The sequence below is a fragment of the Callospermophilus lateralis genome, chromosome 5, assembly GCF_048772815.1.
Source record: "Callospermophilus lateralis isolate mCalLat2 chromosome 5, mCalLat2.hap1, whole genome shotgun sequence".
Taxonomy (NCBI): Eukaryota; Metazoa; Chordata; class Mammalia; order Rodentia; family Sciuridae; genus Callospermophilus; species Callospermophilus lateralis.
This window is the reverse complement of record NC_135309.1, coordinates 74,622,519-74,645,704: the sequence shown is the minus strand read 5'-3', so window position 1 is coordinate 74,645,704 and position 23,186 is coordinate 74,622,519. Positions and strand designations below refer to the sequence as shown.

At 37.6% G+C, this 23,186-nt stretch overlaps 1 protein-coding gene across 2 annotated transcripts in view; it reads left to right on the top strand.

Moving 5' to 3' along the window:
• Positions 1–23,186, top strand: part of Kdm3b (lysine demethylase 3B) — a 77,852-nt gene that overhangs the window by 42,802 nt on the left and 11,864 nt on the right. For both annotated transcript variants that reach the window (XM_076856891.1, XM_076856890.1), the window contains 10 exons: positions 783–997; positions 2,409–2,561; positions 10,417–10,524; positions 12,760–12,887; positions 13,967–14,246; positions 15,525–15,781; positions 20,323–20,589; positions 21,434–21,605; positions 22,008–22,098; positions 22,243–22,373. In XM_076856891.1, coding sequence (XP_076713006.1) covers positions 783–997; positions 2,409–2,561; positions 10,417–10,524; positions 12,760–12,887; positions 13,967–14,246; positions 15,525–15,781; positions 20,323–20,589; positions 21,434–21,605; positions 22,008–22,098; positions 22,243–22,373 — 1,802 coding nt within the window. The remainder of the gene's footprint in view (positions 1–782; positions 998–2,408; positions 2,562–10,416; positions 10,525–12,759; positions 12,888–13,966; positions 14,247–15,524; positions 15,782–20,322; positions 20,590–21,433; positions 21,606–22,007; positions 22,099–22,242; positions 22,374–23,186) is intronic.

Below are 23,186 nucleotides of genomic sequence, written 5' to 3'. Positions count from 1 at the left end.
TGTACCAGTAGAACAGGAAGTAAGGTTCTCACAGGGAATGTAATTTCAGAAGTATGAAAAGAAGGAGAGTATGAAAATAGGCATCTAGAAGAGGGAATCCTCCTAAGGTAGGTATACAGGAATTTTATTTATTTATTTTTTTAATTTTATTTTTTGTGGTACTGTAGATCAAACCCAGGGCCTCACACATGGTAGATAAGTGTCCTACCACTAAGCTACATCCCCAGCCCTATACATGAGTTTAAAATGTGATGATGATACTTTATTTTTTTCTAGTCACATTCAGTGGCATGGGTGCAGTTGTAGAACAGGTAGACGGAAAAACTGATAAAATTGGTGACAACTTTTTAAAGAATCAATACCTGCTAAGCATTAAGCCTTCATATTAGCTGAGAACATGTGCAGTTAGCCCTCCAATATCTACTGGTTTCACATCCACAGATTTAACTAACTGTAGATTGAAAACATATTTAAGATTACAACTGTTTGTGTATTAAACATGTAAACACTCTTTTCTTTGTTAATTATTTCTTAAAAAATATAAAAATTATTTACATGGTGTTTACATTATATTAAGTATTGTAAGTGATCTAGAGATGACTTAAAGTATATGGGAGGACATACATAGATTTTATGCAAGTACTATACCATTTTAAATGAGGCATTTAAACAACCATAGGTTTTGGCAGCTGGGGCGGGGCAGGGCAGGGATGTGGCCTGAAAGCAAACCTCCTTGGATCCCAAGGACAATGGTATTTGACTGTCTACTTTTCTTTTTTCAGGTTGATCTTCACTCGAAAAGGGGTGCTTCGTGTGGAGGGGTTTCTAAGCCCTCAGCAAAGTGACCCTGATGCCATGAACTTGTGGATTCCTTCTTCCTCCCTAGCAGAAGGGATAGACCTAGAGACCTCAAAATACATTCTGGCCAATGTTGGGGACCAGTTCTGTCAGCTTGTAATGTCTGAGAAGGAGGCCATGATGATGGTGGAGCCACACCGTAAGACATTCTCTTGCTTGTTTCCAGATACTTTTCATTGTAAACTGTTTTCTTTCACTTAAAGGAGGGTTAACGTGGAAGATGGCATTTTTCTGTGAATGAATTAAGACTAATAAGTTTTCTTTTTGTAGTAACTATAGCTGAGGCCTTAACTATATCCAGCAGACTTTATTCTTTCAAATCTTTGACAATTAACCAAACTTACCAAAATAATTTTATCATTTTATAATCCTACCAGGAATGTATAGAGGTTCCTTCCCTGCCTGTCATTTTTTGTTACAAGGTGCCATAAGACACAATTGAATCCCTAATTTTATTTAATTTATTTATTTTTTTTATTTCAAGACAGCACCTTGCTACATTGTTTAGGGCCTTGCTAAGTTGCTGAGGCTGGCCTCAAACTTGTAATCCTCTTCCCTCAGCCTCCCATAATACTGGGATTACAGGCATGTACTGCCATGCCCAGCTGGTTTATCCTGAATATTTTTAGTTTGCTTTAAACATATTTGTATTAATAAGTAATACTCTGGTTTGTGAATAAATGAGGTGGACTACCTACCATACTTATACCTAGAACCCACGTAATTATTAAGACATTTATTTTTTATTTATTTTTTTTTTAAAGAAAGAGTGAGAGAGGAGAGAGAGAGAGAGAATTTTTAATATTTATTTTTTAGTTATCAGCGGATACAACATCTTTGTTTGTATGTGGTGCTGAGGATCGAACCCGGGCCGCACACATGCCAGGCGAGCGCGCTACCGCTTGAGCCACATCCCCAGCCCTTAAGACATTTATAGTAGTTCCATATCTATAAGTTACTATACACTATCCCCAGATCAGGAAAGACTATACATGAAATCATGTCCTAAATTTCAAGAGACAAATCTTCTTACTTAAAGCTTTCCCCAGGTTAAAATTTTATAGTGTCTTAAGTGACAACATGTAGTGTAGCATTAACATCAGGCTATCATAACCTGGTATTACCACAAACCTTTGAAATGTTAGACATTCCTCATATATTTTTTTTCTCCTCTTAAAATTATAGAAGCACAAACTTCAGCCTAGCACAGTGGCACATGCCTGTAATTCCAGCAGCTTGGGTGGCTGAGGGGCAAAGGAGGATCACAAGTTCAAGCCAGCCTCAGCAACGGCAAGGCGCTAAGAAAATCAGTGAGACCCTGTCTCTAAATAAAATACAAAAAATGAGGGCTGAGGGTGTGGCTCAGTGGTCAAGTACCCCTGAGTTCCATTCCCAGTACCCCCTTTAAAAAAGAAAGAAACACAAACTTCATGAATATTTGAGTTTTATTACTAGACAGAATGGTTTGAATGGGGATCAGCTAATCAGGATCTTTTGCTAGTGATTAGGATTATCAGTGCCAACATTATTACTTTTTCTCTTTCCACCAGAGAAAGTTGCATGGAAGCGAGCTGTGCGTGGTGTGCGGGAGATGTGTGATGTATGTGAAACAACTCTTTTCAACATCCATTGGGTTTGTCGCAAATGTGGATTTGGGGTCTGCCTTGACTGTTACCGGCTCAGGAAAAGCCGTCCACGGAGTGGTAAGCAAATATTGTCTGATAAAATTCTGAAGGGAACCTTTATGTATCAGTTGAGTTGTGAAACTTGGAAATTGAAGGAGTAATCAGCTTGTACTGCTTAGTTCCATTTGTCTTTGTTGTAAGACCTTAAAATTTCCAATGCTCAGTTTATCTGGGAAGGCTAAAAAAAAAGCCAGGAAGGATCATTCCTCATCTTTCCTTGTTCTGTTTGGTTTTAAAATATCTTTATTGAAGTATAATTCACACCATAAAATTTACCCTTTTAAAATGTATAATTAAATGATTTAAATCATAAGATTGTGCAACCATCACCATTAATTCCATTTAATATCTTTTAGGAGTCCATTCACCATTCCTACCTCCCCCGGCCTTGGCTACCACTAATTTAATTTCTACCTGTAGGTTTGCCTATTCTGGTCATATCATGTAAATAGAATCATAAAATATTTGATCTTTTGTGACTGGCCTATTAGCATAATGCTTTAAAGTTTCATCCATTTATAGTTCTTCAGTCTTTTTTATTTATTTATTTTTTTTTTTCAGTACTCAGGACTGAACTCAGAGCCCATGAGTGCTAGTCAAGAGTTGTACTACTGAGCTACATCTCCAGCCCTTAATTTTTTTTTTTTTGTAAATTTTTTTTATAGTAGATGGACACAATACTTTAATTTAATTTTTATGTGGTGCTGAGGATCGAACCCAGTGCCTCACATGTGCGAGGTGAGCGATATACTGAGTTATAACCCTAGCCCCTTAATTCTTTTTTTGTATTGCCAAGCAGTATTCCATTGTATCAATATAGTACTGTATTTTTTCTATCAACTGATGTACATGTGGGTTGTTTTCACTTTTGGCTGCTATGCATAGTGCCACTGTAAACATTTGTATATAAGTTTTTGTGTGGACATATGTTTGCAGTTGTCTTGGTTATACACCTAAAAGTGGAATGACTGGGTCATAGGATAACTATACATTTAACCTTTTGAGTACCTGGACATGGTGGCACACACCTATAAGCCCAGCTACTTGGGAGTAGAAGTGGGTAGATCTCATTTTGAGGCCAGCCTAAGCAACATAGCAAAACCACCTCTCAAAAAATAATAATTGGCACATGTCTGTAATCTTAGTAACTCAGGAGTCAGAGACAGGAGAATTGCAAGTTCAAAGCCAGCCTCAGCAACTTAGGCCATAAGCAACTCAGTGAGACCCTGTCTCTAAATAAAATGAATAAAATAAAAATTGCTGGGATGTTGTTCAGTGATTAAGCACCCTAGCTTCAATCCCTGGTACCAAATTGAAAAAAAGAAAACAGGATAACATAGATAAATCAGTTTCAAATATTGAGCATTAGGCAGTGTGGGACTATGATACCTGAGAGAAGGGGAGAATCGGTGGTTCCTGCAATTGTCCTAGCTTACTACTTAGGGCCATTTTCCAGGCTGTAACCCTGGAAAGGGAACTAAAACAGAATCTGGCAACCTCACTACATTGAGACCGAGATCCAAGTCTGAGAAGAATAAGCGTAGGACTGAAGAGAAGGAAGCTGCAGAGAGAACATGAGAAATCTACAGAGGTCCCTTCAATTTTTTGTCATATACTGATCTGCACATGCATGAGATGAAACTCCTCAAGGCCTAAGAATGAACTTTTAGTAAACAACTGAGTAATTTGTAAACCTTACAATTTGTATTCCCATCAATCAGAGTTAAGGAGATACTTGGTAGAGTCCAAAAGAATAACACCTTAATACTGGACTTAATATAGCGCCAGAATGAAAACTTCTCTGGACCTGCCATAGCAAAGTGTAAATCAAGCCTCAGAAGAATCAAACTGATATGCAAGTTATTTAACTACACGAGACTAAAGCCCAACATCTCTTTTTTAGAGATTACAATAAAATCAGTGCCCAGAAACATAAAAGTCACAAATTATTTATTTAGTTTTAATTATCAGATTTGTAAAACCTGGGCATAGTGGTACGTGATACTAATCCCAGCTATGGCAGGAGGATCACAAGTTTGGGACTAGTTGGTCAACTTAGCTAGACCCTGTCTCAAATTTAAAAAAAAAAAAAAAAAAATTAAAAGGATTTGGGTTGTAGCTCAATGGTAGAATACCCCTGGGTTCAATTCCCAATACTGGTGGGGAAAAATTCATGTAATTCAAAAGAAGTCAAGAAAAATGAAACTAAAATGAACTGTAACAAATAGAAAACAGCTTTATAGAAAACCTACTTTAAATGTGAAGACACAGTTTAAAAGTAAAAAAGATGGAAAATTATGTCCATGGCTAACATGACTTTAGAGAAGTTAACTGTGAGTATCAGACAAGGTACACTTTAAAGCAAATAAATATTAGTAAGTATAATGTAGTTAATTTCATAATAATAAAGGAAGAGCAAATAAATATTAATAGGTATAATGTAGAAATCAGTTCATTAACAAGAAAATAACAGGGCTGGGGTTGTAGCTCGGTGAAATTAGACAATATGCTGTAAATAACCCGTAGGTCAAAAAACAAATCACAAGAGAAATTAGAAAATGTTTGAAATGAATGAAAATAAGAACTTCCACATTGTGGTATGCAGCTAATGCGGGGAATTTTATCAAACACCTATATTAGAAATGTCTCATTTGCCTAAAGAAACTAGAAAAAATGAAAATATGCAGTTTACCAGTATTAAGAATGAGATGATGAGGGCTAGGGTTATGGCTCAGTGGTAGAGTGCTCGCATGCACAAGGCACCCGGTTCGATTTTCAGCACCGCATAAATGTAAAATAAAGATATTGTATCCACCTAAAGCTTAAGAATAAATATTTTTTAAAAAAATGAGATGACCTCACCATTGATCATTCAGACATTAGAAAGGATAATGAATAAAATTATGAACTTTATGTCAATAGACTTGATAAGAAATATAACAAATTCCATGAACGATACAAACCATCTGAATTCTCTTAAGAAGAAATAGATTACCTGAATAACCTTATTTTAAGAAGTTGATGCTACTCAACTGTATTTTAAGAAATTAAGGCTATTGGGGCTGGGGTTGTGGCTCAGTGGCAGAGAGCTTACCTAGCATGTGTGAGGCACTGGGTTCAATTCTCAGCACAGGGTATCAATAAATAAAAAATAAACATAATAAAAGTCCATTGACAACTAAAAAATATTTTAAAAAAAGGAAATTAAGGCTGATAGTTTAAGGTCAAGCTGGGCAACTTAGTGAGGCCCTGTGAAACTTAGTGAGACCCTATCTTTTTTTTTTTTTAATATTTATTTCTTTTAGTTGTACACAATGCCTTTATTTTTATTCATTTATTTTTATGTGATGCTGAGGATCGAACCCAGGGCCTCGCACGCGCCAGGCAAGCACTCTACTGTTGAGCCACAACCCCAGCCCCAAGACCCTATCTTAAAATAAAAAATAAAAAGGGGTGGTGAATGTAGCTCAGTAATAAAGCACCCCTGGGCTCAATCCCAAGAGAGACAAAAGAGGAAATACATTACCTGAATAATCTTATTTTAAGAAGTTGAAGCTACTTAGGAGGCTGAAACAGAAGGATTGCCAAGTTCAAGGCCAGCCTGAGCAATCTAGCAAGACCCTGTCTCAAAAATAAAAAGGGTCCCTAGGTTCAGTCCCAAGTAGTGAGTAAGGGAGGACAAATAAATTGAATTTGTAGTTTAAAAAAAATTCCAATGATGTCAGGTGTGGTGGCGCATGTCTGTAATGCCAGCGTTGAAGGAGGCTGAGACAGGAGGATCACAAGTTCAAAGCCAGCTCCAGCAACAGCGAGGTGCTAAGCTAAACTCAGTGAGACACCTTGTCTAAATAAAATACAAAATAAGGCTGGGGATATGGCTCAGGGGTTGAGTGCCCCTGAGTTCAATCCCTGGTACCCACCCCCACCAAAAAAAAAAAAACTTCCAATGAAGAAAACTTATGGCCCAGATGGTTTTACTGGTAAGTTATAACAAACATTTCAGAAGGAAAATACCATCAATTGTACTCCCACTCTTTCAGAAAATAGGAGAAAACACTAACTCATTTTATGATGTTAGCATTACAACACACTAATACCACAACCAGATGAAGATATATAACAAGCAAGGAAACTTAGAGCCCCCAATATCTCTCATGAGTATAGATTTAACAGTTAAAAATCAATCAGTGCAATTTATTATCAGTAAACACTAAACATAATTATTTCAAGAAATGCAGAAAAAAAAACATTTCTCAAGATTCTCAACAAACAGCAGTGGTCATGGCCAAGTAGTTAAAGTGATGGACTAGATTCTCAACAAATTAGGTCATGTATTCTCAAATGGTGAGAATTGGTTCTTTCAGGAGAAGAGGAATCTAAGAAGTTACAGGTTGACTAACCCTAATTCAATACCCTTGAGACAAAAATGTTTCCAATTTTAGATTTTTTTTAAAAACATTTTGTAGTGTTACCATAGACCTTACAGATTGAACATTCCTAATCTGAAAATCTTGAATCTGAGAGCTGAGAATATGTGGTAGATCCTCGAGAGTATGCATAAAGTCCTGGATTTGATTCCCAGCATTGAAAAAAAAAAAAAGAAAGAAAAAAAAAACTCTGAAAGTCCAAGAAATTTTGAGCACACATAAAGTTTCAGATAGGGTTGCTTAACATGTATGACAGTGGTTCATGCCTGTCCAGAGGACCACAGTACATAAGCAGACATATAGTATATGTGGTATTAAAGTCTTAGGATGGCAAGCACAGTTTTAAAAAAAGCTTAAAAATGTTCTTTGAAAGGATGATAAAGTTGGAAAAACACTCCAGTGTCAGTAGGAGCATCATACATAATTGGAAAGACTGGAAAGCAAGGATGTCCACTTTCAGAACTCCTAGTCGTCATCATTGTGCTGGAATGATTAGTAGAAAGAAATAAAAGGCATAAGATTGGAAAGAAGTAAAATGATTAATCTCACATGGAATGATTATGCAGAAAATCCTAAGAAATGTATAGAAAAGTCAACCTACAGAAATCTGTTTATCTATCTTATTTCTATGTGATGGCAGTCAACATTTAGAAATTGAAATTTAAAATCAATATCACTTAGAATAGCATCAAAACATGAAGTGAGCTGAGCACTGTGGTGCACACCTGTAATCCCAACAACTCAGGAAGCTGAAACTGGAGGATCCCAAGTTCAAAGCCAGATTCTGCAACTTAGCAAGACCCTGTCTCTAAATAAAATATATAAAGGTCTGGGGATGTGGCTCAGTGGTTAAGCACCTCTGGGTTCAATCCCTGGTACAAAAAAAAAACAAAAAAACATGAAATGGGGCTGGGGTTGAGGCTGAGTGGTACAATGCTTGCCTGAGGCCAATCTCCAGCACCACAAAAAAAAAAAAAAAAAACACCTTAGGGATAAATGTAGCATATCCATAGAAGACATAGAATACCTAAGTAAATGGAGATATGTACTATATTCATGTACAGATTGAATACAAAGATGTCAGTTCTTCTAAAATAATGTCTAATTGAAAACAATTCAAAATCAAAAACCCAGTGGGTATTTTTGTAGAAATTGATAAACTGATTCTAAAATTTATGTGATGGAGAATGATATTGGCTAAATTATATTGGGTGCATGTACAAATTATACACAATGAATCTCACCATTGTGTATAATTATAATGTACTAATAAAAATATGGGAAAGAAATGACACATAAATAAATAAGTAAAGTTTAAGTGAAATGCCATAGGGCATGGAATGGTGGTCCACACCTTTAATCCCAGTGACTCGAAGCTGAAGCAGGAGAATCACAACTTCAAGGCCAGCCTGGGAACTTGTGGGACCCTGCCTCAAAAAATAAAAAGGGTTGGGGATGTAGCTCAGTGGTAAAATGCCCGTGGGTTCAATCCCCAGTACTGCCTAAAATTATATATGAAATGCAAAACCTAGAATAACCCAAACAAAAAAGAAAAAACAGAGTTGAAGGATTGTCCTGTGCTTCATTCCAAGACTTGCCATAATGTTGTAAGTAATCATTATAAAAAATACTGTAAGTGGACTATAGTCCTAAATTTAAAGGTTAAGGTGAAGAAAGTATTTGTGTTCTTGAGTTAGACAAATATTTCTCAGGACATGAAAAGCAAAAAAAAAAAAATTAATATCAAATTTTAAAACTTGTTCTTCAGGGGCTAGGGCAGTAGCTCAGTGGTAGAGTGCTCACCTGGCATGCATGAGGCACTGGGTTCGATCCTCAGCCCTACCTAAAAATAAACAGACATTCTGTCCATCTACAGCTAAATATATATTTTTATATATATTTATATATATATATATATATTTATTTATTTATTTATTTATATATGTTGACTTTAAAAAAAAAACTTGATCTTCAGAAGACACTGTTAAGGAAATTAAATGAGACCACAGACTGGGAAAAAAATATTTATCAATCATATTCACTAAAGAATTTTGTCTGTAATACCTAAAGACCTCTCACAGCACAATAACAAGACAACCAAGTTTTAAAATGAGCAAAAGATCCAAAAAGGAAGATCAAGGGGGTTGGTGGTATTAGTGGTAGAGTGCTTGCCTAGCATGCACAAGACCCTGGGTTCAATCCCTAGTGCCACAAAAAAAAAAAAAAAAATCAACCCCACAGTAGTAGCTCACACCTGCAAACTCCAGCTACTTAGAAGGCTAAGGCAGAGTATGATGAGTTCAAGGTCAACCTAGGCAATCATATGATCTAGCTTCACTCTCTTAGGTTGTTAACAAAAGAAATGAAAACATGCCTATACAAAGATTTGTACATGCAAGTCTATAACCACTTATCTCATTATAGCTTGGAAGCAATTCAAAAGTCTACTAAATGATAAATAGATAAGGAAATTGTTATATATCCATACCTTAGAATACCACCCAAAAAGAATGAAGAGCTAAGGATATAGCTCAGTGGTAGAGTGCTTCTCAGCATATACAAGGCCCTGGGTTCAACTTCAAAAAAAAAAAAAAAGAATTACTGGTAAAACAATACAGAAATACAGATGAATCTCAAAAGTGTATGCTGAGTAAAACCCAACACAAGTGACTACATCCTATATGCTTCCATTCATATGAAATTCTAATAATATAAAACTTTAGTATTAAAAAGTGGATCAGTGAGGGGCTGAGGTTGTGGCTCAGTGGCAGAGCACTTGCCTTGCACATGTGAGGCACTGGGTTCAATCCTCAGCACCACATAAAAATAAATAAGCAAAATAAAGATTGTGTCCACCTATAACTAAAAAAAAAAAGTGGGTCAGTGGCCAGGTGCAGTGGCACACTCCCATAATCCCATTGGCTTGGGAGGCTGAGGCAGGAGGATTGGGAGTTCAAAGCCAGCTCCAGAAACTTAGCAAGACCTTAAACAACTTAGTGAGACCCTGTCTCTAAATAAAATACAAAATAGGGCTGAGGATGTGGCTCAGTGGCTTGAGTTCCCCTGAGTTCAATTCCCCATACCCGTGCCCCCCCCCAAAAAAAAAATAAAAATAAAAAGGTGGGAAGGAAAATGGATCAGTAGAAGCTAAAATTCAACAAAGAGTATTAGCTCGAGATACAGGATAAAAGTGTTCTGTATCATGATTGTGACAGAGTTTGTACAACTGAATGAATGTTTGTTGAAGCTCATTGAGATACACATTTTAAATTGTTGGTTTATTTTATATAAATTATATCAGAGTAAAGCAGGTGTTTTTAAAGTTAGCTGTTACCTTCTTTCACCATGAGAAAATTTACCTTTAAGTTTTTGAAGCTTTATCTCACTAAGAGGGATCCATCTTGTGAGCCTAATAAAATAAATGAAATCATTCATTTCTGTTTCAGAGACAGAGGAGATGGGTGATGAAGAGGTTTTCTCCTGGTTAAAGTGTGCAAAGGGACAGTCACATGAACCAGAGAATCTCATGCCCACACAGATCATCCCTGGCACAGGTAAGGAAATTTCTTTTTATCTTTTTTTTTTTTTCCCATGTTATGCATAAGGCCCTGGGTTCGAATACAAGCAATGGGGGAAAAAAAAAAAGAGAGAGAGGTACATTGTTGGGTTTTGTTTTGGTACCAGGCATTGAACCCTGGGGCACTTAACCACTGAGCCACATCCCCAGCCTTTTTTATATTTTTTATAAAGACAGTGTCTTGCTGATTTGCTGAATCTGGCCTCAAACTTGGAATCCTCCTGCCTCTGCCTAGTGTTTTTTGCTTTTTTGGTGTTTGGGGGTTTTCTTTCTTTGTTTTTTGTGCTACTGAAGATTGAACCTAGGGGCACTTTACCACTGAGCTACACCCTACAGCCCCCAGCCCTTTTTTATTTTTCATTTTGAGACAGGGTCTCCCTGAGTTGTCCAGGCCTTAAATTTGGATCCTCTTGGCTTAGCTTCCCTAGTAACTAGGATTACAGCTTATGCCACCATTCCTGTCTGGGGAAAAAAAAAGTGTTTTTAATTGAAATATTCACATTCCATAAAATTTGGTGAAATGGTTTATCTTAGTTTGAGGGTTTTGGTTTTTTTTTTATTTTATTTGTTTTTTAAGCCTAAACTGAGCCTACTGGCACATACCATTAATCCCAACAACTCTGTAGGTTGAGGCAGGAGAATTGCAAGTTCAAGGCCAGACTTAGCAACTTAGAGAGACCCTATCTCAAAATTCAAAAAAAAAGGCGGGGGACTGGGCATATAGCTCAGTTGGTAGAGTGCTTGCCTCTCATGCACAAGGCCCTGGGTTCAATCCCTAGTACCACAAAAAAAAAAAAAAAAAAAAAAAAAAAAAGCTTCACCAGATTTCTCAGAATTTGAATCTTTATATATATATATATATATATATATATATATATATATATATATATATATAGTGCATACAGCAATTGCATATTCTATACTGTCTTTCTGGTCATAAGACATAGCTCATTTGGTTTCTAGATATCATTTCACATTCCTATGGTTGGCTGGACTAGAATGAAAAAGCCAGTCCCTAGGGTTCCAGAAAGACCTCTGGTTTTAGGCTTATAATAATCCAGCTGAAGGTAATCAAACCCCTTGAACCCTTGAGGAAGGTGGCTAGCTTAATAGTAAAAACAAATGATGATATTTATATCACAATTCCAGTTTACTGCAGTGATTCCTCCAGAAGTTCTGTATCCCCAGCTTTCACTTTTCCATTAACATACATGTATTGGAGTTCTGACTTTGCCAAACCATTGCCCATCTACTCCTTTACTTAAGGAAACTTTAGGGGGTATCTCCATTGTTTTCAATTAAGGGCTTCCTGGGTACAGTGGTAGGATGTCTGTTCCCTGCTGGTTTTAGCATGGTTATACATGTGCTTATGTAAAATTTACATTGATCTATTTTTTCTTCACCTTTTTTATTTTTATTTTTTAGGGGAGCCGGAGATTGAATTCAGGGGCACTCGACCACTAAGCCACATCTCCAGCCCTATTTTGTATTTTACTTAGAAACAAGGTCTCACTGAGTTGCTTAGTGCCTCAGCCTCCTGAGCCTCTAAGATTACAGGCATGCACCACCACGTCAGGCTCTTCACCTTTTTTTAAAAGTATAGTTTGCAGGCTAGGGACGTAGCTCAGTTGGTATAGAGTGCTTGTCTTGCATGCACAAGGCCCTGGGTTTAATCCCCAGCACCACACAAAAATAATAATAATAATAATTTACAATAAAGTATACAATTCAGAATGTTTGTACTCTAGATCATTAAGGATTATACCCCTCAAAATCTTCTGAAGAAAATCTTGTTAATTCTTAGTAGAGGGCTGGGGATATGGCTCAAGCGGTAGTGCGCTCGCCTGGCATGTGTGCGGCTTGGGTTCGATCCTCAACACCACATACAAACAAAGATGTTGTGTCAGCTGAAAACTGAAAAATAAATATTAAAAAAAAAATTCTTAATAGAAGAGAGAGAGTGGCTCAGTGGTTAAGAATTTTTGGGCTAGATATGTGAGTTGAAGTCTTAGTACTTCCTTTTACTAACTTTATGTTCTTGAGCAAATGATCTAACTTCTTTTAGTTTCAATTCATCATCAAAAATTAAGGATAAATGCAGTTAACACATTGAAATGTGGTAAGGATAAAGGGAAATAATATAAAGAACGTTCTTAGCAAAATATGTCTCACATACAAGTGTTCCAATATTAATTATTATATTTTTTCCAAGCTCTTTACAATATTGGAGACATGGTACATGCTGCCCGGGGCAAGTGGGGAATTAAAGCAAACTGCCCTTGTATCAGTCGGCAAAACAAATCTGTGTTGAGACCTGCTGTCACCAATGGGATGTCACAGGTAAAGTGGTATGTGGGGTATAACTAAGTGAAATTTCAATTCTCATTGCCAGGAAATGCCCCATTTTCAACAGTGTTTTTCCAGGCCTTTACAAGGTTTCTGAGGAATTAGGGAATGGGGAAACCTTTCTAGAGAGCCCAAAAAATTTACTGAAGGGATTTTTTAAGGTGTGGTTTCTTTTCATTCATTTTTAAACCAGTTCTTGGTTGATAAATTGCATGGAGAGTCTCTGTATCTTGTCAAGGTCTATACCTCAGGGTCTTTTTATCGTGAAAACTACAGAAAAGGTTTTTAGGAATACTTGTAGTTTTTTCAGTCCTGTCTGAGAAGGTACATGGTCCTATTAATGGGTTCATCTTAGGTACAGAGGACAGAAATTTGAAGAGTTGGATTGGTTCTACCCTTAAAGCAATCATAATCCTCCAGAGAGGTAGTGATTTTTCTCACTGCCCTCTCAGAGACTGGCCATTCTGGTTTGATGGTGACTATTTTGAACAAGCAGTTGTTTTTTAAAAAAGAACCTGCAGCTTACTGTTTACAATTTGAAGTCTTTCTCGGAACACCATGTTTATTTGATAAGAGGCACAGGGATGGATGCTAAGAGATCTAGAGATATATTTTTAGCTAGGTTCATATATCAGAGCAAATAATTTGGAAAATTCAGTAATGTAATAGAGTGATAACATTTATTAAGCATTTATGTGTGCCAGAACTATGCTAAGCCCTTTCCATATGCTATCTCATTTAACCCCCAGAAGAACTTAATGAGTTTTAATCACCAATATGTCATTGGGGAAATTATTTCAGGCATGCTAAATCTTTATTTTAGATTATAAACTTTAAGTCTTATCCCTGTATTTTCCACAGAACCTAGCACAGTTTCTAGTGCGTAGTACAACTCAATAAATATACGTCAAATTAAAAAATTGGTGAAATAACAGTTTATGGGACAGTTTCAAATTATTCTTCCAGACCTATTTATTGTCAGCAGCCATTACTAGTCATGTTTAATTTTCTCTACCTAAACCAACCACTTTAACCACACTTTTAACAAGTACTTTTAACTTTCCATGCTTTAGCTTCCCAGCATAAACCCTAGTGCCTCTTCTGGAAACGAAACTACCTTCTCAGGTGGAGGAGGAACTGCAACAGTCACAGCACCAGAGACTGACCATGTTTCCAAACCTGAGGGCACTGACATCAGATCTGAAGAGCCCCTGAAGGGAGACAGTTCAGCATCAAATAGCAATAGTGAGCTAAAAGCCATCAGGCCCCCGTGCCCTGACACGGCTCCTCCCTCCTCTGCCCTGCATTGGTTGGCAGATTTAGCAACCCAGAAGGCTAAAGAAGAAACAAAAGGTGAGGTGAACACCTTTTGCCCTTCCTATGGGAGGAACCTGAAGGTTTTTCTGGGATTCTTCAGACTCACACATTACCATACACATTAATGAAACATGCTCTTTCTTTCTCTGGCTAATCACACAAATGAGGGAATCTCTTTTCAATTTCTTTCTAGAAATAGACCTTTTCTAAAGACATATACCCGGCCCGCCTTCAGGCCTCCCTAGTGAGAATTGATGCAAAGTTTTTTGTTGTTGTTTCCTGGGGTTTTTTTTGTTTGTTTGTTTTTGTTGGGGTATTTTTAGTTGTCAATAGGCCTTTATTTTATTTATTTATATGTGGTGCTAAGAATCGAACCCAGTACCTCACACATGCTAGGCAAGTGGTCTACCACTAAGCTACAACTCTAGCCCGAAGCAAAGTTTTAGCAAGCTTCCCAGAAGTTCTGTTTTTCGGCCAAAAACACCAACAATCTCCATTTTATATATATGTGTGTGTGTGTGTGTGTGTGTGTATGTATATATATATATATATATGTATATGTATTTTAATAAATATAAATATATATATTTTTTTAGTTTTTAATGGACCTTTATTTTATTCATTTATTTATATGTGGTGCTGAGAATCCAACCCAGCGCCTTACACATGCTAAGCAAGCACTCTGCTGCTGAGCCACAACCCCAGCCCCAACAATCGCCATTTTTTTAAGTTGTAGATGGACACAGTATCTTTATTCATTTGTTTTTATATGGTGCTAAGAATCAAACCCAGTGCCTTACACATTCGAGACAAGCACTCTACCACCTAGCTATAACCCCAGTCCAACAATCTCCATTTTTAACAGGGACTCCAGATGGTTCCAATATCCATGTTCTGGTGACCCACCTGAGTAGCTCGCTTGCTCTCTCTTTTTTGCGGGGGCGGAGTGTTGGTGGTTAAGTTTTTAAACCAGGGCCTCATGCATGCTGGGTAGTCACTTTACCATTGAGCTATATCCCTGTCCCCTGGAAACCCACTTGAAAAACAGTTTTAGAAAATGAGGATTAAGAGAGGTGGATAGAAACAAAAAGTAATCCAAATCTGGAAAAGAAAGGAAGAAATAGGAGAGTTTCTCTTTGGCCCTGAGATCTCCCATATTCATAGCTTGTCAGGTTTGGTCCCAACAAACCTTACACAGTTGTCAGGTAAAAGAGAGTATCTTTTGTCCCTTCCGCTTGGCTGATTTTTAGGAGTCAGTTGTCTGTTGGGTATTTCTTGCTGTGCCTAAAGCTATTACTGGTTATGTTCTTACAGAAGCAGGGTCCCTGAGATCGGTGCTCAATAAAGAATCTCATTCACCCTTTGGGCTGGACTCTTTCAACTCTACTGCAAAGGTCTCTCCATTGACTCCAAAGCTTTTTAACAGTCTGTTACTGGGTCCCACTGCCTCCAACAACAAAACTGAAGGCTCCAGCCTTCGAGACCTCCTTCACTCCGGACCCGGAAAACTTCCTCAAACCCCCTTGGATTCAGGCATACCCTTCCCCCCAGTCTTCTCTACATCCTCATCGGTAAGTGTCCTCTCTACAATTCTAGGCTTTGCTGCTTTTCTATGAAAGAACCATCAAAGATCTGATAATTAGGTTAGAGGTCATGTGGGTGATTTGTGTTCTCTATATTGTCAAGCTGACAACATATCTCATTTTAAGTTTTAGGGTGTTTGAGATTCATTTAAGTAGTGAACCTTTTGTACCATGTTAGGAAGTTAGTAAAATTAAGACATTAAAATATTTTAGTCATCAGTGGAAAAGTCAATACATTGATCCATTTGATTTTCTTTCAGATTTTTTTTTTTTTTTTTTTTATGGTGCTGGCAACCAAACTCAGGTTCTTATGCATGCAAGGCAAGCACTCTTACAGCTGAGCTATATCCGCAGCCCCTCAGACATTAATTTTTTTTTAACTTAGCCAATACATTTATAATGTTACTATCTTGGATATCTTATAGATATCCTTAAACCTTTAACACATCTAAAACGAACTCTTGATCTTCTGCCAATATACTTACACTTCTTTAGTATCCCTTTCTTGGTTAGTAGCATCTCTATCCTTTCAATTACTTGTCCCCAAAATCTTGGAATCATTTGGTACTTTCCTCTTGTATATTTATTTTTGGTACTGGGGTTTTAACCCAGGGGCGCTTAACCACTGAGCTACATCCCAAGTCCTTTTTATTTTACTTTTTTATTTTGAGGCAGGATCTTGTTAAGTTGCTTAAGGACTTGCTAGGTTGTTAGGCTGGCTTTGAATTTGCTAGTCTTCTGCCTCAGCCTCCTGAATTTCTGGGATTACTGGCAATGTGCACTATGCCCAGCTTCTCCTTGCTTATATTTCATATCAATCCATAAGTAAATCCCTTAATTTGATCAGAATATATTCTGAATTTACCTGTTTCTTTCCAGCTCCACCTTTCTTACTAACCTGAGCTGATATCCTCTCTTGCCTAAATTTTTGAAGTAAATTCCTCACCAGAATTCTATGAGGAGTAGATTCTGCACCTTGCTGTCTATTTTCTTTTCTTTTTTTAAATATTTATTTTTTAGTTGTAGTTGGACACAGTACCTTTATTTTATTTATTTTTACGTGGTGCTGAGTATTGAACCCAGGGCCTCGCATGTGCTAAGAGAGCACTCTCTCTACTACTGAGCCACGACCCTAGCCCACAGTCTGTTTTCAACACAGCAGCTAAAGTGGTCTTTTTAAAATGTAAGTCAAATCATGTTTCTCTCTACCTAAAATCCTCCAAGAACTTCCTATTTCTCTTCATAAGCTAAACAGAATCCTCAAAATGTACTAGAAGTCTTTGACTCTAGGCCTCTTCTCACTTCTCTGACCTTACCCCTCCCTCTTTCTTTCTTGTTTATTCTGCTTTAGCCATACCTATCTGCTTGCTGTTTCTTGAACATAGCCTGGCATGCTTCCTCTGCAGGGCCTTTGCACTTGTTTTCTTCTTCTTTTTTTTTTTTTTTTTTTTTAACAATATCTTTATTTATTTTTTTTTTTATGTGATGCTAAGGATTGAACCCAGTAACTCATAAGTGCAAGGCAAGTGCTCTACTGCTGAGCTATAACCCAACCCCTGCACTTGTTTTCTCCCCCAGAATTTTCCTCCTATGTAACCATTTGGCTGGCTTCATCATCAACTTCTTTTCTTCCCTCCTAAAATGTCACCCTCAGGAAACCTTTCTTTATACATCACTCTTTAAAAGTTTATCACAGTAGAGGTAGGGATGTAGCTCAGTTGTAGAGGGCTTGGCTAACGTGTGAGGCCCTAGCACCACCAAAAAAAAAAAAAAGTTTATCACATTAGGCACAGTGGTACATGCAGCTTGATAGGCTGACAGGAAGATTGCACATTCAGGGTCACCCTTAGCAACTTAGCATAGCCCTAAGCAACTTAGTGAGATCCTGTCTCAGAATTAAAAATTAAAAGGCAAAAGACCTGGGAATATAGCTCAGTGGTAAATTGCCCCTGGGTTAAAAATACCCAGCACCAGGCTGAGCGAGGTGGCGCATACCTGTAATCCCAGCAGCTTGGGAGGCTGAGACAGAAGAATCAAGAATTCAAAGCCAGACTCAGCAACTGTGAGGCACTAAGCAATTCAGTGAGACCCTGTCTCTAAATAAAATACAAAAATAGGACTGGGGATGTGACTTGATGGTTGAGTACCCCTAAATTCAATCCCCAGTACCAAAAAAAAACAAAAAAAAACAAAAAACCCAGCACTAAACCGCCCCCCGCCTGCCAAAAAAAGTTTATCACAGTCCCATACTCCACTCATAACTATCTTCTCTGCTTGTTTTCATACCACTAACTACCATCTTCCTAGCTATGTTTTATTTATTGTCTGTCTTTTGCCTTTCCTAAAAGCACTTTTGATTGTTTTATTCACCAATATATTCCTAGTACCACAGTATTTGATCCATAGTCATGTTTAGTTGACATTGAATAAATGAATTCACAAGATATAAAAAGTTGAAAAATACAAAAGAGTTATAGTGATAAGGCCACCCATTTCCCTTTCTAGAGGTAACCTTTCTCTTTTGTTTCTTTAGTGTTGGAGATTATACCCAGGGGCATTTAACCACTGAGGTACATCCTCAGCCCTTTATATTTATTTTGAGACAAGATCTCCATAAGTTGCCTGGGCTGATCTTGAACTTGTAATCCTCCTGCATGGCTAGAATTGGAGATGTGTACCACTGCACCCAACCACCATTGTTTCTTGAGTGTCATTTCAGAAATATTGTCATATATGCCATGCCCCCCATTTACATAAATGTTCTACAACTTGCTTTTCTCTCTCTCACTTTATATGTCTTGCAGGTCATTTCAAACAAGTATATAAATATGTTTCTCATTCTATGTTATGATTAATGGCTGAAATTTGATAAACTTCAAGTGATTGAGCCTATACAATTGGGTTGCTTCTCTTCTGCAAAAGTAACTTAAAAAAAAAAAAAAAGGGCTGGGGATGTGGCTCAAGCAGTAACACCCTCGCCTGGCATGCGCAGGGCGCTGGGTTCAATCCTCAGCACCACATGAAAATAAAATAAAGATGTTGTGTACACCGAAAACTGAAAATAAATATTTTTAAAAATTCTCTCTCTCTCTCTCTCTCTCTCTCTCTCTCTCTCTCATTTAAAAAAAATATATATATATATATCAGTTACTCCTCCCAACCCCTGTTGCCCATATTAGGGATAACACCCAGTCCTTTTTTTTTTATTTTATTTTTATGTGGTGCTGAGGATCCAACCCAGCACCCCTCGCATTCCAGGCGAGCGCGCTATCGTTTGAGCCACATCCCCAGCTCACTGAACTATCTTTTTAAAATTTTTTTTTAATATTTATTTTTTAGTTTTAGGTGGATACAATATCTTTATTTGATTTTTATGTGATGCTGAGGATCGAACCAGTGCCTCACAGATGCTAGGTGAGCACTCCACTACTTGAGCCACAACCCCAGCCCCTTTAAATTTTTTTTCATTTTAGACAGGTCTCGCTAAGTTGCCCAGGCTATCCTCTTATCTTAAGATCCTCCTGCATTCGCCTCCTGAATCACTGGGATCACAGGCCTGGGCCACGTGCCTGGCAAAAATTACTCTATTTTATTTGTATTTGTTCATATTCTCAGTTCTTTTATTTTCAAATTTTTTTTATTTCTTTTTTTTTTTTAAAGAGAGAGAGAGAATTTTAATATTTATTTTTTAGTTTTCAGTGGACACAACATCTTTGTTTGTATGTGGTGCTGAGGATCGAACCCAGGCCACACACATGCCAGGCAAGCGCACTACCGCTTGAGCCACATCCCCAGCCCTAAAATTTTTTTTAAAAATATTTTTTAGTTGTAGATGAACACAGTACCTTTATTTGTTTATTTGTATGTGGTGCTGAGGATCGAACCCATTGCCTCACATGTGCAAGGCAAGTGCTCTACTATTGAGCCACAACCACGGTCCCTTAATTTCACATTTTTTTCCAGAATATTATATGGTTACATGCCTTAGAGATTATGATTAGTGATATTTCAGCAATAGGATTATCAATATTACAAAATCTACACCCTCTTTCATTCTGTGATGTTAGAAATGTCACTTTCATCTGTGGGCTTACGCTTTGCTATCAGCTGAGATAGATGAGAGATGCATGATAATTCTCTTCAGTTACTTAGATGAAATATCTCTGCTGGCCAGAAAAAAATTTGGAACTCCCCTCCCCCCAAATTAAATGATCTTTTTCAATCAGTTATATCGTTTTGTGAACTCTGCAATCTACATACGATAGGTATTTCTTAGGTCTCAAGTCTCTTGAAGCAAAGGGTTCTTTCTATACTTTTCTTTCATACATGCAAGATAAATATCAAAGATAAAGGAATTTAAGGTACTAAAAATATCAACTTTTTGTTCCTCCTCTAATTGTACAAGATATTCTGATAACTTTTGTGGAATTTAATCAGATAGGTAAGAACTTAGAAATGACAACTGTGATATGGTTTTTTTTGAATGCTTTTCTTATGGCATCTCAGTCAAGCTTACCTATGTCTGGCAGGGAGTAAAAAGTAAGGCCAGTCTACCCAACTTTCTTGACCACATCATTGCCTCAGTGGTAGAAAATAAGAAAACCTCAGATGCTTCAAAGCGGGCCTGCAACTTGACTGATACCCAAAAGGAAGTGAAGGAGATGGTGATGGGGTTAAATGTGCTAGACCCCCATACTTCACACTCCTGGCTCTGTGATGGAAGGCTTCTGTGTCTCCATGATCCCAGCAACAAAAACAATTGGAAGATTTTTCGAGAGTGTTGGAAGCAAGGCCAGGTAAGTAAGAATAAAGCTTCTGCCTTCCTGGCATAGCTATCAGGATAATTCTAGGCTTTTGTGGGAGATCTTTTGCCAGAGAGATTTAGACATAATAAGTGTATTGTTGATTTTCCTTGGTCCTTTTAAGTATCTTAGATTTTAAAAATGAAGGAATTTCTAAAGGAAAAAGTACAATCAAGTATCATTTTATTTCTAAGCTGTACAACTCTATGTTCTTAAAAGGGCAGCTGAAATTACTGTAAGGTGTTAAACTGGAACTGACAATACCTCAGGAGGAGAATCCTTAAATGTGTTATTAGGGTGAAGGAATGGGTAGAAAAGGGTAGTACTTTTCTAGGTCTGTGTTTGAAGGTGTCCCATAAACTTATGCAAAAACAATTGTGATTTTTATACTTTAGCAGCTGCTTAAGGAAGGAAGAGATTATGGCTTTATCTAGGTAGTTTTTCACTTACCATTTGAGGAAGTGTTAATTTGTTTGCTTACCTCAAAATAGTGGTAGATACCAGAGCAACAGAAGTATTTCTGTGGCATGTCTCCCAGAGTAAGAATCCAATATAATAATGAAGTAGAAGCAGTTTCCATTCACTTTAGCTGATGTGTTAAAATCCATAAATCTGGGCTGGGATTGTGGCTCAGCGGTAGAGCGCTCACCTAGCAGCTACTGTGTCCAACTACAATTAAAAAATAAATATTTTTAAAAAATCCATAAATCTTAAAATTGTAAAAGAACAATAGTTTTGTGGAGAAGAGCTCTCCCTAGGAAACCCTCCTGTTCAGTCCTTTAGCCATGGAATTAACAGTATTTCCTAAATGGCCCTGATTATATTTTTGTTTCCACAGCCAGTGCTGGTTTCAGGAGTACATAAAAAGCTCAAGTCTGAACTCTGGAAGCCAGAAGCCTTTAGCCAGGAATTTGGAGACCAGGATGTAGATTTGGTGAACTGCAGGAACTGTGCTATAATTTCTGATGTGAAAGTTCGGGATTTCTGGGATGGCTTTGAGATAATATGCAGTAAGTAGCATTGATATCTAGTTGACTAATGGCAGAGTGAGAAGCATCTATATGCCAGCTCTGTCCCTGCAATAACAGATCATATCCTCTTGGTGGAAGGAACCTTCTGTCTGGTGCTAAACATTTAGCTTGCATGGCAAGCTTCCCAAAATAGTCCAGGCTTTAGCCTGTAAGACCATAGGGAATGTGGAACATTTTTACTCAGAGGAAACCAGATATAATCTTATAAAGTGGAGAAACATGGCAAGTGGGTAGGAAAACAAAGCCCACCTAATCTAGTCCATTATGTGGGCTAGGTTTATAAATCTGAAATAAGAACTTTTATCTCATACATAGTCACTGGAAAAATTTGGGGAGTAACCAACCCCACAGATGTTTGTGAGAATACTGTCTCTCTTCCAGAACGGCTAAGATCAGAAGATGGGCAGCCAATGGTGCTCAAACTCAAGGACTGGCCTCCTGGGGAAGATTTTCGGGACATGATGCCAACAAGGTTAGTTGATGTCTGTGCCATCTTCTGAGATTTGTGCCTGGCCAAAGCCATCACAGAATAATTACATAATCCCAGAGAAGTGAATTTTACCTCTTTGCTTTCTTGCCCTATAATAGCTAAGTTTTCTATCCTACTGTTTTGTAGGTTTGAAGATCTGATGGAGAACCTTCCTCTGCCGGAATATACCAAACGAGATGGCAGGCTCAATCTGGCCTCTAGGCTACCCAGCTACTTTGTAAGGCCTGATCTGGGACCCAAGATGTACAACGCCTATGGTATGAGGGAGAGGCCAGAACTGCCCCTTTGGGGGATTGCTCATTTCACTTACAGAAGATCTTTGGTCAGGGTCATGAGTAAAGATGATTGAGGGCAAGTGACAGGTACTACAGAAGTTAAGGTATCCAGGATGGTTTTGAATGTTTGCTTTGTTATACTGATTTGTGTAAAATGTACGTGGGCCTATCTATAAGCTATATGTTCCCAGGAATTAGATCATTTCTTCTCAAAAATTGTACTCAAGGAGACATATTCTTAGTTTTGATAAGGCTCTGAGGTTGTGGCTCAGCAGTAGAGCACTCACCTAGCATGTGCGAGGCCCTGGGTTCGATCCTCAGCACCACATAAAAATAAATAAAAACAAAGGTACAACTAAAAGAAATAAATATTAAAAAAAAAAAAAAAAAAACTTGATAAAATAGCAGCAAAAAAGGCTGAATACCAAGGGCTGGAGATGTGACTCATTGTTAGTGTGTGTGCCTAGCATGAGCCAACAAGGTAGTGATCATGAGCTCACTAACATGAGCAAGGCCCTGAGTTCAATCCCAACGCTGCAAAATGAAAAAAACAGATACCATGCCACCTATCTATTACTTTGTAAAGTATAGAAATAACCTAAATCACTGTGTAAGTTGAGCTAATGCTCATAGTGAATGTCCCTAATGCCCATATCTGTTTTGCTTTTATTGGAGGGACCATTTTCAGGGAGTGGATTGATTCTATGACTAAAGCTAATGATAGTGTCACCCATGCTAGAAATTAATCTTAGACAGTATAAGAGAGATGAGAAGAATGATTTTTTTGTTGTTGTT